Source organism: Colletotrichum aenigma (assembly GCF_013390185.1).
Source record: "Colletotrichum aenigma strain Cg56 chromosome Unknown KSG_Cg56_contig07, whole genome shotgun sequence".
In the NCBI taxonomy this organism is placed as follows: domain Eukaryota; kingdom Fungi; phylum Ascomycota; class Sordariomycetes; order Glomerellales; family Glomerellaceae; genus Colletotrichum; species Colletotrichum aenigma.
This window is the reverse complement of record NW_023500913.1, coordinates 3020990-3034924: the sequence shown is the minus strand read 5'-3', so window position 1 is coordinate 3034924 and position 13935 is coordinate 3020990. Positions and strand designations below refer to the sequence as shown.

General features: G+C 56.0%; 4 protein-coding genes across 4 annotated transcripts; 2 read left to right on the top strand and 2 right to left on the bottom strand.

Moving 5' to 3' along the window:
• Positions 1-463: 463 nt before the first annotated feature.
• Positions 464-2721, top strand: sfc6 (Transcription factor tau subunit sfc6; the record flags this gene model as incomplete). Its single annotated transcript, XM_037326321.1, has 2 exons — positions 464-1637; positions 1685-2721. 2 exons carry the CDS (start codon positions 464-466, stop codon positions 2719-2721), a joined length of 2211 nt encoding a protein of 736 aa, XP_037175965.1.
• A 78-nt stretch (positions 2722-2799) lies between these two features.
• Positions 2800-3826, bottom strand: CGCA056_v011073 (ADIPOR-like receptor; the record flags this gene model as incomplete). Its single annotated transcript, XM_037326320.1, has 2 exons — positions 2800-3189; positions 3245-3826. The coding sequence occupies 2 exons, from the start codon at positions 3824-3826 to the stop codon at positions 2800-2802; spliced, it is 972 nt and encodes a 323-aa protein (XP_037175972.1).
• Positions 3827-4782: 956 nt separating this feature from the next.
• Positions 4783-5095, bottom strand: tma7 (Translation machinery-associated protein 7; the record flags this gene model as incomplete). The annotated part of the gene is made up of 3 exons (XM_037326319.1): positions 4783-4877; positions 4931-5020; positions 5074-5095. The coding sequence occupies 3 exons, from the start codon at positions 5093-5095 to the stop codon at positions 4783-4785; spliced, it is 207 nt and encodes a 68-aa protein (XP_037175971.1).
• An 861-nt stretch (positions 5096-5956) lies between these two features.
• On the top strand, positions 5957-9298 carry prp4 (Serine/threonine-protein kinase prp4; the record flags this gene model as incomplete). The annotated part of the gene is made up of 4 exons (XM_037326318.1): positions 5957-6744; positions 6799-7945; positions 8000-8368; positions 9077-9298. 4 exons carry the CDS (start codon positions 5957-5959, stop codon positions 9296-9298), a joined length of 2526 nt encoding a protein of 841 aa, XP_037175970.1.
• Between the last annotated feature and the right edge of the window lie 4637 nt (positions 9299-13935).

Sequence of the window (13935 nt, the reverse complement as noted above, 5' to 3'; positions counted from 1 at the left end):
AACAGAAGGACACTATGGCCGGCCTTCAGTTGCCTAGATCTTCTCGACCTCGGTTTAGAAAAGGGAACCTGGAAGACATTAGCGTAGCCTCATGAGGATAGATGATTAATCCACTTGCTGATAGTTGTTTCCTATCTTCTTCTTCTTCTATTCTACCCGACCTAGATGTACCTCTTAGTAACTAAGCTTCTAATCTTTTATTACACTAAACTATACTTTGGCTGTGTAGAATGGGCTGTTATTTCTAAGCATACTTGAAAATTAATTGGGATATCGTCCAATGTGAGGTTCATTCATACTGCAAAAGCTGGGCTAAAAATCCGCCCGCAATAAAGTATTTACTGGAGGAGTTTCATATTTACACTGTGTACACTGTGCATCCACCACATTCATCAAACTTCACCTCAGGCGGATCTTTTTACTCCCGTCAACGCCAAGCTCACCTAGGTACATCAACACCAAAATGGTGCGAACGCGCCCCCGAAACAAAACGCGGCGCGTAGCCGTCGTTGACTACGGCTCAGACGGCGAGCCGCCCGAAACTCACGAGGACCCCGATGACGACAATTTTGAGGCGCCCCCACCTGACCCAGAAGACGATGAAGACGACCGCATGGAGCTTGACGGCGCCGGCGACGACGATTTTGAGGCAGAAGACCCGTCGTCTCTTGCAATTGATGCGGGTAATCGGGATTTCGACGACGAGGATGACGAACGCCCTGCGTACACCAGCTCAGCCGGCCTGCGCAAACGGCAGGCGGACATGGCGGCGCTAGAGAAGTACCACGCCGACGGGCGCCCGACGCGGTATTACACCGGCGCGCTGAAGCGCGGTCAGAGGAATCAGATCTTGGACTATTTCTACGGGCCCGATGAGGAGGCGATCGGGATTGCGGGTTGGTTGTTGAGTCGGTGGGCGGCGTACGGGGTCTTGCCGAGCAAGGTGCCTGGGGGCGATGCCTGTCCTGTGTCGAGTCCCTGGCTTGAGGAGGGGCATTTAGAGGAGCAAGCTGTAGTCTCGAAAGTTTGGTTTGCGAGGGTGAGCGGTGGGGAGGGAGTGAGGGACGCGGAGAAGGAGATGAGTCCTAAGGAGGCTGAGGAGTGGAGGGTGAAGCCCGACGGCGAGTTGAAGATGGTTCTTGGACCGTACCCGGAGCAGAAGGAGGTGAAGATTGCGCCGCGTGAATGCTTGGTGCTTTCCGAATCCGGGCTGCCTATGGAAGGAGAGGCGGATGAGAAGGTTGCTGGGTGGATGTTCGATGTCGGTGGCCTTGTGATCAGTATGGACTGGGCTCTCAGAGGAGAAGGAGACTCGCAGATTCTCGCGCTCGCTGTCAGCCCGCATACCGACCAGCAGCTCGATGCCGAGGATGCTGTTGATGAGCAGAAGGGCACTATCCAGCTGTGGGAGCTCCACGGTCGGACAGACGAGAACGGCTTACTATACCCACAGAACCGTCTAGCAAAGCTGGCTCGTACCATCTGCTCAGATTGGGGAAGAGTCAAGAGAATCAAATGGTGTCCCATCCCATTCACGGATGACGGCTCATTAGGTCTTATGGCACTACTGTGTGGTGATGGCCAAGTCCACGTCGTCTCAGTCAAGGACATCGATAACGACGAGCAAGACTCCTTCAGTAAGTCACTCTTTGCCTTAGGGAAGCAGTACCCTAACACTTAGTAGCCAAACTCGAACACGAGATCGTGACCCTAGGCCTCCCCTCGGAAACAAATATTACGGTAACCTGCTTCGCCTGGGTTACCACGAACCGCATCGTGACAGGCCACTCCGACGGCTCCCTCACCCTCTGGTCCATCGCCCCGCGCGTCTGCCTCTCCCGACACGACGTACACTCCACCTACGTGATGCACATCGACACCGCCTACCCGTCAAACCCGTACCTGGTCGCCTCGACCCCGATCGCGGGCTACACCACTCTCGTCGACCTCTCCGACCCATCCTGCGAAAGAACGAGCTTTCCCTGCTTCGCTATCAGCCCGCAGCCGAACCTCCTGCAGTGGAATGATCACCTCAGAGGATTCTTTAGTACAGTGCCCTCCGCAAACCCACTGAATGCGTCGGTCGGCTTCATCCATTCGAGATGGTACGCGGCGCAGGTGCGGAAGGTCATGGACGGGGACAGGCTGCCCACGTGTCTCGCGGTGGGCCTGCACCATCCGTTCGTGCTGGTTGGATACCTCGACGGGACCGTGTGGGCTGCGAACCCCGGGAACAGGATCTTTGCTTCGAAGCATCACTTTGGGCACAAGATCAAGGTGTTGGAGCACACCTACATACCGCGCGAGAGGCTGCTACCGTCGGTCCAGCAAGTGAATGGCAACGAGCAGGCATGTCGCGGCGTGTCGAGGATCTTGCAAGGCTTCCGCCCAGTTCCCAATGTCAACCCTAAGGTGGATACATGGAAGAGCAAGGTCGCGACTAACAAGAAAAAGGACAAAAAGGGCAAAGGGAAGGCCAAGGGGAAAGCTAAGGGCAAAGCCAAGGCTGGTGCAGTCGAGGAAGAAGAGGATGCGGACGTGCAGGGCGGCCAGGAGGAGGGCGACGGACACTTTGCTGATCCGACGAGGGCGGTTCTTTCGGAAGCGTTGACGAGAGTCACGACTATGGCGTGGAACCCGAACCAAGAGACCTCGTGTTGGGCTGCAGTGGCGATGGCCTCGGGGCTGGTGAGGGTGATGGATCTGGGCGTAGAGTGCTAGACGTTTTGCTGCGCGACGGCATCAATGATACCCTTTTATTACACAATTACTTCTATCTTCACATTTACTCTATCGGCTTCAACACTGCGACCCCATGACAGTGTGATGGTAGTCAAACGCATTCGCCATGCCGTACAAATGCGTCGCCGCCGCGAGGACCACGAAGAAGTGGAAGATCTGGTGCGAGCTGCCCCAAATATCGAAGGTGCGAGGATAACTACGCTCCGGCCAGCGCGCGGCGTACAGGAACGCGCCAAAGATGTACATTGCGCCGTGCAGGACTACCCAGCTCAGGCTCATGCGGTTCTCCATTTCCGCCCGGCCGTACACGGTCAGGCCGTGGATGACGGGCACGACGCCCGAGGTGCCTAGGGCGACGAACATGCAGGCGCGGAAGGTGCGGTACTGAGGCGTGCGGAAGTGCTCGAGCCAAGAGACCATGCCGCAGCCGAGTCCCAGGAGGACAATCTGTGAAGTGTGAGCAACGTCGACAGTGACTTATACGAAGGAATTGAGGACTTACCGTGCTGAGGTAGACCTTCATCAAGTTGGTGTGACAGAAGAAGCCGTAGTACAGAGCCGGCACGTAGCTGCCGACGATGAGGAACACGATGCCGGAGTAATCCAGCTTGTTGCCCCATTTTGCGACTTCGGGGGAGTGGTTGCAGAGGGCGTGATAGGTGGCGGACATGCCGAGGCAGGCCACGGCGCCGGCGAAGAAGCAGGCGAAGACGAAGAGGTCGGCGGCCGATGCGGACTCATAGCGGGGAGCGATGACGGTGTACAGATACGCCCCGCCGAAGAGGAAGGCGACGGCACCGAGGAGGTGGGACCAGATGTTGACGGACTCGTTGTGGAGGTAGCCCAGGCTTTTGAAGGAGCCGAGGTAGGAGTTTGAGTCTGGGCGGTAACCGGAGATGATGAAGGCGTTGTCGCGGCGCCAGTGGGGGAGGTCGTCCCAGAGGATGAGGAGGGCGCGTTCGATTTTGTGTTCGAGGTCTGCGGCCTTGTGTTCTACTGTCTCGAGGAGGGACTTATTGGTGTTGCTGTCTGCGTTGTTGGTTTTGCGGTTTTTGAGGCCGGAGCCCTTGGCGGTTGCGGTCATCTTGCGCAATGATTTTGAGATGGAACAAATTTACAGTCTGGTGTACAATGAGTGTGAAGTAGTCGACGTGAAAGCAGTGAGTCTATGTTTTGCAAGATTGAAGTTCATCATGAGCCGTTGCGGATGAGTGGGCTTATACGTGGTGGTGATGTTCCCTTGCTGCGGGTCCCTAACGGGTGGGATGCGATGGAATTGTTGGGATTTCCACATGCTGAAAAAACGATGGCAATGGAGCGGCTCCGAGGCCGTTGAAAGTGCTCCGATCGGGGACTCTCAGCTGGCGCCAAGTGGAGGGGCGGACACCCGGACAGCAGGTTACCACTATGGGTCGGTCCGTCGGTGAGACTGCCCACCGCGGCGGAGCTGTTCCCCTATTTTTTCTTCTTCTTCTACACTACCTTTGGACGTAAGAGGCGTGCAGCGCCGTGAGACACACTGAGACGGACACTGGATGGAGACGAGGGGTGCTGTGCGAAGGGTCTTGTGGGTAAAGGGATCAGCATCTGCACGCGGGACGTTTCGCACGGGAACCAACTCCAGACAACCACCCCATGGATAAAAACATACAAGAATCCTTCTCCCCCAGTTCATTTGGTTTTTACGCACGGCATGCCAACCCAAGTCTCGCGACCGAGTCAAAACCGCCCTAGGATTCAGGTGGTGTTGGCTGTGCACTTCAAGGCATGAGAGACATGTCGAGCGTGCGCTGGCATCACCCATGCCCCACGCACCCCCGGAACGCATCAGGCGGCTCGAGTTTACTCTCTTTGCCAGTAAACTTGCAGGAGTACGTTAATCATTTCATTGCATGCTCGTGTAGGTATGTAAAAGAATGCGCTCCGCCTGGCCGCCTGGAAAATTGCTGCAAAAACTGCCTGTCTGGTTGGATGCAGAACACGCTTGCTGGCTGGCTCCTTGCGATAACTCCTGTCTCGCCTTTAACGGGAAGACTCCGCTTATTTCTTGCCGGACTTCTTGATGCCCTGGGCACCGGTGTTCAAAGGTCCCTTGCCGCCGGCCTTGGCGGCCATGTCCTTGCGAGCCTTCTCCTCTGCATCGTCGTTAGTAGGTTGCGCGGTCGAGGGGTTCCGTGGTGAAACATACCGGCGCGCTTCTTCTCGAGGAAGGCGAGATCGTCCTCGTCGAGGTCCTTGTTCTGCTTCTTCGCGGCCTTGAGAGGCTTGGCCTTGCCACCTGCAGAGAGTCTGTCAGCATGCGAGAGACAGCAAGGGAAACCAATGACTGACCTTCGCGGTTTGCGCCACCCATTTTAAAGAGTTGTCGAGAGTATCTGGGACTTGGGTCAACTTGGGCGTGGAGTGCTGAGGGTAGCAAGGCTGGCGTCGCAGATTTCGATTTCGAGAAAGTCTAACGGGGAGAGGAAACGAGAAAGACGCGGCGGCGCAGGAGAGGTCGAGCGTGGGGTGAAAAATGCCCCTCCTGGAGAAATCGGTCAGCGGCAAAGGGTCCACGGATAGAGCGATAGGCTTCTCGATAAGCGTACTTGCGGTGCTTACTCACTTATCCATCATTAAATGATCTCCCCACCTCTGCGGGTCCCCTCGGAACATTCCACGCCTGACGTCTGTTCCGTGCCACCCAGGTTTCTCCGACGGGCGTGTCTCGTCGCCTACCAAAATTCGTCTCGTCGCATTTCATCATCCCAGCGCACTGCAGACAGCTAGCCAGCCAGCAGACCACCGACCAGCATCTTCAGCGCAACCAGGGCCACAATACCCGTTTCGACCCTTGATCGCTGAATCCACCTCTACTACGTCGACAAACAAAACAACACACCCCTTGCCTCTGTCGACTCTGCGTTGCATTATACAAACAGCTCCTACTTCCCCCATCTTTTCTTCCATCCTGCTCTGCTCCGGCCCTACTGCGTGTCGTCTGGCTTCTCCCAAACCATCCCCCATGAGCTGAGTCGACATAGACATCCGGTTCGCAAACTATTCCTGCCGCACATACAATCTTCAAGTGATCTCTGCTGACACGTCGCTGCTGCTTCTGCGCGCGCAAAAGACCTAGGGGAACCTTCCCTCTGGCGGATCCTGCTTTACAATACGTACTACACACTTTTGAAAAGAAGAGGGAGCTCCTTGCGCTACACAGCACCGCACAAACATGGCGTCGAGTTCGGACGAAGGCGAGATCGTTGAGAATGACGCTGTGGATTTGAAGGCAACTTCACTGCCGAAGAAGTTTGAAGGAAACGGTGTTGACCGTCAAGACAGAACCCGAGGTAGATACTCGGCCTCCAAATCTCCCGAGCACGACTCCCACCCCAGACACCACACCGCCAGCAACTACAACTCGTCGTCATCGAGACGCAGCCGGTCGCCGCCGCCCCGCGGATTCAAGCGCTCCCGCGACGAGCGTGACTACGCCGGTGGAGACAGAGGAGGACGACAGGACACGCGCCGCTTCCGCGTGCATTACGAGGACGGCCCGCGCGATGATTACCGTCGCAGCCGCGTTTCCTATGAGGACCTTGACCGCCCGCCCTCGCGCGGCTCGAATCTCGCCTACGACGATCACGACAGAGACCGCAGCCGTGAAAGGGACAGGGACAGGGACCGATATCGGGAGCGAGAGAGGGACCGTGACCGTGAGAGGGACAGGTACCCCGATAAGAGAGCGCGTAATCGCACTAGGTCGCCCTATCGCCCTCCCCAGCGCAACGAACGCGGCCGCGACGATCGCTACTCAAGAGACAGCGGACGGGATCGTCTCTCGGACTCGTTCCGCGGCTTGAAGTACGAGGATCACCGCAACCGAGACACCCGAAACGGTTACTCGACCAACGGAGGCGCTGTAGGGAAGGATTTCCGTGCTTCCAGAGGAGATGCTAAACCTGTGAAAGACTCTGCAAACCAAAGCAACGGCAGTGCGGGACCATCTCAGAATCAGCCGTACGTTTCCCGGGACAAGTCTTTTGAACCGCGCATGCTGACGTCACCCCATAGAGCTCCACAAGCCGAGCCCGAGCAAGACTTCGAGGAACCCATGGTTGTTGATGAAGAGGCTGAGATTGAACGCCGACGTCGACGCCGAGATGAACTCCTGGCTAAGTCTAGCTCCGCTACACCGCTCCTCGTGCATGCTTTGCATGCGTCAGACAAGTCCGCAGTATCTACACCAGCGCGCCAGGGCACGCCAGGCGGAGATGTTGATACCCCGATTTCAGGTGAGAAGCCCATGCCCAGCTACGCTACTCCCGCTAAGCGTTCAGATATTGGGTCACCAGCACAAGATGGAAGCTCCCCGGGTACGATCGACATCGTGAACGAGACGGATCTGATGAACACGCATGGAGGTGGTAAGGCTACAGAGGAAGATGGTCCCTCCGCTGCGGACTATGACCCTACAGTGGACATGAAGGAAGACGAGAGGCGCGACGAAAGGCGGCATGGCAATGTCGGCATGCACGGCGAAGCGCTCGAGACCCAACCTGAAGTCCAGCTTGAAGAGCAACCCGAAGAGCCTCCAGCTGAAAAGTCAACTGGTGATGAGGAAGATGATGACTTCGACATGTTTGCCGAGGACTTTGACGATGACAAGTACGCCGCTCCCAAGCCCTCAAAGGTCCTCGCGGTCGACGAAACCAAGGCCTCGCCTGCGCTTGGTCAGCCCACCGGCGCCATCCTCGAAGGCGATGACAAGGACGGATACTACAAGCTTCGCATTGGTGAGATCCTCAACGGGCGCTACCAGGTCCAGTCGGCCCTCGGAAAGGGCATGTTCTCCGGTGTCGCTCGCGCAGTGGACATCACGAACAAAAACCTCGTTGCTATCAAGATCATGAGAAACAACGACGCGCTGAGAAAGGGTGGATTTACCGAGATCGCCATTCTCCAGAAGCTCAACGACGCTGATCCGGACAACCGCAAACATATCGTCAAGTTTGAGCGGCACTTTGACCACAAGGGCCATCTGTGTATGGCTTTTGAGAACCTCAGCCTTAACCTGCGTGAGGTCTTGAAGAAGTTTGGCAACAACGTCGGCATCAACCTGGTCGCGACTCGAGCATACGCTCATCAGATCTTCATCGGTTTGGCACACATGCGGAAATGCAGCGTTATCCACGCCGATCTCAAGCCTGACAACATTCTGGTCAGTAACCCCGGCCTCAGAGCCAAATATGAAGACAATGCTTACCATTCACAGGTCAATGAAAGTCGTAACGTGTTGAAGATCTGCGATCTGGGAACAGGCATCGACAAATCCGACGCTGCCACGGCGCACAACGAAATCACCCCGTACCTCGTCAGTCGCTTCTACAGAGCACCGGAGATCATTCTCGGTATGCCCTACGACTACAGCATCGACATGTGGTCCATCGGCTGCACTCTGTACGAGTTGTACACCGGCAAGATCCTCTTTGCGGGCGACAGCAACAACCAGATGCTCAAGGCCATTATGGAGATCCGCGGAAAGATCACGCCGAAGCTGTACAAGCGAGGGCAGTTAGCGCCCATGCATTTCGACGAGCAGGGCAACTTCGTGAGCATGGAAAGAGACAAGGTTCTTGGAAAGGTACGTCGTGTCGATCGCTGTTTGCTGTTTGCTATTTCCTTGTTGCATACCCTTCCCCTTTCCCCATATTCCCAACGCCTGTGCATACGCATGTTTCATGCCCTCCCCACGCGGCCAAATCACCACATTCGATGCTATTTTTGCAGGACCGAGGAGATTTAGCCTGGAGGCGGAGTGCGGCTGTAAGCGCTGAGCACTGAGGCGCGGCTGCGCATGCGTATGCATGTCTCCACTTGGAGCAATCTGGGGCCGGCATCTCAGGCCCGAGCGCCCCGGAACGCGGGCCCCGGTGGCCACGGCCTGCGCAGACCACCTCCAACCAACCCTTTTCGGACCGTTCGGACTCGCATGAACTGCTTGGTCCTGGTCCGGATCAGGATCCGGATCAGGATACGTTGAGGAGCCAGACGTCAGTCCCAACTTCGGAGGAATGCATACGCGCGTGGAAGCTCGAGCAACTCTGTTGTCACGGCCTCACCATCCCATCATTTGCCGCCAAAGCTCCTTCGCCCCTGTTTCGTCTCCCTACTCCCGCTCTGCACCTAGGGTCCAACATATTTGCCATCGATTTGTCACCTGTGACAGTTTGCAGTTGGCAGCTGAGGACCCCGCTACCACGCCCCTTCCTTAACCCTTGCACCCTTGTTCGCACTCGTTCTTGAAAATGGACTGAAAGAATGACGAGACTAACATATCTGCGCCTCACAGACTACCGCCAGGGTCCTGCCCGTCGTTAAACCGACGCGTGACCTACGCACCCGCCTCTTCGCCGCTTCAGCGGGCATGAACGACGCCGAGACCAGGGACCTGAACCACTTCGTCGACCTGCTTGAGCACTGCCTTACGCTGAACCCGGAGAAGCGGATCAAGCCAGCCGACGCGCTGAAGCACCCCTTCTTCACGGCCAGGTCTGCGCCAGCAAAGCGTTAGGTACAGTGGGGTCTTTGTTGGTGCTGATGTCAAGGACGGCATGGTGGAGAGAGAACCTATGTATAGTAACGGGTTAGGGAGGGCGTATATTTGCTACTAGGAGAAGGAGAAAAACAGTTACTATCGAGGCGGTGCTACAGGGCTGCATTAGCGGGGAGGGCTTCTAGAGGTTCTAGATGTAGAAGCAATGGCGACATCGAACTCGTGTCCACTCTTGAAGCGCATGCGCTTTGCAGTGTGCATATCACCTGTAAGCGACGAGGCAGCCGTGTTTGAGAGATGTCGTGATATGCGGCCTTAATCCGTCTGTTCTTGGGTATGCCCGACGATGTGGCCTTCTTCGCCGGCTTTCCTGGTTTGGGCGAGTTGCAGATACGGAGTGCATTCTAATTAGATGGTAGACTGGTGTTATCACCCACCCCTTGCGTCGGAAGTGAGCGAAGCTCGTGTGGCTGTCTGGATACATCGAGGTTTAACTTTCAGGGGCTCTTGTTTTTCTCCAGGGACACGTCGCCATCCCTACAAGACCCTCGTTCTCTTTTCGTCCTTGCCACAATGCTCACGTACCTTTGCTAAATTTGTCGTCGTCGTCAGCTATTTTGACAATGCCCTGATACTATTCATACATTCAGATGATGTGGTGTTTTGATAATACAAAGGCTTGGATATTACGGCCCTACCAGCGTATGTGTTCACGAAGAGATGTTGATGTATCCAAGAGGCGAGACGTACTCTGACTCTCTTACCCCCAATCCAAGGATTTGTGCAGCGACTGCAGTAGATAACCTTTGTGAGGTGATTTCTTCAGACAAGGTGAGCGAACCTCTCCCGTGCGCGGGGCGTCTGTTTCCCACGGCCCCTCAAACGCGGCCTGATGTTGGGAACGGACGAGGATGACACGAGGACTTTGATACTACGAATGCTGGCGGCGAAACATGTAAATGGATGGATATACAGATGAATGGGGGGCGTTTGAAGATGTTCGCCGATGGAGGCGTGGTTTCTTGTTTTGACAAATATGTTCACGGACAGTGGTGGTTGGCTGTGGGATAAGCGCGAAGGGATGGAGGTAGGGGCGCTTCGGGTCTTCGGTATGAAGACCGAGGAGAGCGGTCGGTTGATGCGATCCGATGGAGAGATAGAGATAGAGAGAGCTGTACAGTCAGGAGAGAGGGGGCATGGCGCTGCGAGTAGACGCGTGTGCCTGGCCCGCTGATGAGATGGGATATAGGGGTTCTAGTGTTGAGAACCCTGAGGTCTGATCATGAAGAGACGCTCGAGAGATGGGGTTGAATGTCAGGATTATCTTCATCTGTAGGTCGGTGATGTTTCTTGGGCATTGCTTGCGTGAGGCCTCCGAGGGGTTCGTCCGAGTTCACGATAGTTGCCATCGCCGCCTGAATTGCTTCACCCTTCATTACACATACAATCAATTTTTGGCAGCAAGGAAATTCTATGTCTAACTGGATATATGTGATCGATCTGATGCCCGTGAGCGTGTAAGCGCATGTTCCAGCCCTATTGCTCGACCCCAAGAGTCATCGTGGCCAACCTCACGTCTGGCTTTCGGTCTCCTAGTTCTGGTCGTGAAGTACTCTGGGTGTTTACATATTCGCTCGTGTAACTCATGCCCACACACCCGGCGTTGTGTCACTCAACCTGCCGGCACGAGGCACAGTCAACTCGGTCTAGACCCCCCCTCCGAGCAACGAGGAATCTCAACCCAAGCAAGCCTGCCTGGCCTTGGTGGTCACAGCCACCCTCCGGTCTCAATGCCAGAACCCCCATCGCGCAGCCGATCTACATCACATGAGCAACACCGTTGTCGACCTTCATCTAGCGTTGATGTACCCAGTGAAAAGACCCCACGATCTACCTCAGGTCGCCGAAGGGAGGACCACATATGCATCCATCGACCCCAAACTAAATCTCCAAAGTCGTGAATATTGACCCAACATGCACAACGTAGATGGTAATAATAAAACCAAGCATGATCTAAACTCGCACGCAGGCGATGCGCCAGACCTGGGAGTCATCTACGCCGCCCACCCCGCATGAAGGAACAGAATTTGATTCCCGCGGCGAGCTGCATGCAGAAAACCCCCAAATCCTCGCTGTTGGCTTCCCGGCGTCTAAACCGGCCACGCCCTCCCGATCTGCTGTGCTTCGGGGGCAACCGTATGCCAGTCCCTCTCTCCGTGAACCCATGAATAGCAGCATCAGACCACCGTCCATGAGAATACAGCGTTCAGCCATACGGCAAGCCGTTTATGTCCAGGACGTTGGTTCCCTAACGCATCCGCATATGACGGATCCCTGACAGACACGCTCCGGCTGCAGCCTGGGCGCGAGGCTGACATGCTTAAAGGATTCGCAAGCTACGCACGCAAACCCCCGCTCAAAAAAAGGACAAACAAGCCGTTTCCCCAAAGTTCCCAATGGCTACTGACTGCTGCCTTGTTCCAACCGAAGGGAACGACAGATCATGTTTGTTTGCCTGGCCGCTGCATACGTACGTGTTTGCCTCCGTTCCAACCTCCCGGGTTCTAGAAGGCTAGCCAGGCGGTAACCCATCCAGTCGTTCTGGGGATCGGGGCCGCCCCATCTACTTTTATCACGCACACAAAGAGGAAAAACGGACGAGCGGCCTCGATGTTGGCCCGCGTCGAGATTGAGGTGCAGCTTTCAGGTGAGTGTTCCCCGCGGCAGGATTCAGGTGTGCGGCACCGTATACACACGCGTTGATTGCGGTTACACGAGGGGGAGGATGACGGGCGCGTCGAGGATCTTGGATGGCTGAGTGCAGTAGATTGGTCCAGCTTCTATTCAATGTGCATCCGTTGTTCTCTACGATGCCTCCTGTTGTGGTCACAGGTCTAAGTGCATAGTTGCAAATACACTTAGGAAAAACAAAGCTGCGCATCCCATCAAAGCGAATTATTTCGCCGTATCCTCTTTTGACGAGGCAGAATGCGCAAATTACACCCTATGAATTCTTGAGACAAAAAGACCACAAAAGGCCACCATGTAGCACAATGCGGCGCCCGACGACGGGAGTCGCAGGACGGTGTGGGAATGCAAGTTCCCGATTGCTAGGGGTCCACGACGGCAACACGACCGTAGCCTTGTTTTTGCGCTCATCCACTCCCAATTCGAACAGCGGGTAAATGGTTGGCTGAGGCAAAGCTGAAGCTGGGCACGAGGGGATCAGCAATGCCGTTGCCGCCCTGCGCCGGACGGCCGCTTCGCAGCGCAGGCAGTAGTACGATGCGGGTGGCCGATGGGATGACAGTGGATGGGTTGGTTGGTCGTGTGCTACGGCCGGCCTTGATCGGTGGTCTGGTTCCGGGAGCGCCGAACGGAGCCAGGCGGGGAAGGGGGTCAACTCTCCTACATGCGCTTAATCAACTGAGTAGCAGCACACGGGACGCCGGGGGCCCGCCGCCGTTGGAGACGAGACGGCTCGCCTTACATCCTGAGTTAATTCTCGGGGGTGTCCTGAGTCCTGACTCTGCCGCCCTGCCCTGTGCAAAGTGCGCTGTTAGGCGTCGCCGGTGATTAAACAAGATGCAATATCCACGGGCGATCGTCGTTGGTCGAGGCGGGCGCCTTTCCCAGAGGCATTTCCCTGACGCTGTGACTTTTGATTGCTTCGTGCCAGAACGTGACTGGCTGGACATGATTAAGTTTAGGGCATCGCGGGGCAGTTGGGCGGGCTGGCGCAATGAGGGATGCAACATGCGATTGCAACTCTTCCGGTTGGCTCGACCCCGTACGCAGTAGACCCTGAAGGTACCTGGTCCAAGATTTTGGAGAGAATTTGCCCGGTTTCCAAGAAAAGAATGCGCAGATCATCTCAAGCTTGCATCGTGGCCCATTCGCAGAGTGAAGCGAGTGACGATCCCTCGTCAGAGGTGTCGCTGGTCCCTTGAGGGGGGTTAGGCACTTAGTAAGGGGTGAGAAAGAGAGTCCCTTGGAATGTAACATGTTGGGGCTTGGCTTCGGACCCTGAAGGGATTCTCTCTCTGGCGTCACGCCAATTTCCCATCTCACGTTGTTGGTGTCTCGGGAGAGGACGAGAATGACAGACCTCGAGACCCAGACGGCCGTTGTGATCACGCTTGACGCAAGGGATGAGGTCATGCGGACGGCCCTGGCGCGCCGCCGTCCGTAGGGCTTTCTTAGCTTTCCGGTTGTTGATTGTTGACGGGCTGAGGCGCGCCGTCCTCATGGATCGGAAGGATTTTCTGGAACGGCGGTTTGAGCGCCGTTTGTTGATGGACTTTGACGTAATCACAGACCGATGAACATGTGCGGCGCCCAAGGTGGGACGCAACGATCTGCGCGGGATGGATTCAATGATGGATTGACGGCCGTCCGAAGGCGCTGGGTGTCAAGACACTGGCACGACTGTCCGGTTCATGGGCCGGTCGAATCGCGGGAGTTGGCGAGCAGATGCTTTCCATCTTCAGTTGGTTCCTGTGAATCCCAGCGGGTCGGTGATGCAGGGTATGAGATCACGGCGAGAGCGAAGATCCTCTGTCCATCGAGATGCCTTCCTCCAATCCCTCCTTCCCTCTTTGTCGCTCGTCCACGCAACACGGTAGGCCCGTCGTTGTATCAGCTCAGCTCCTAGG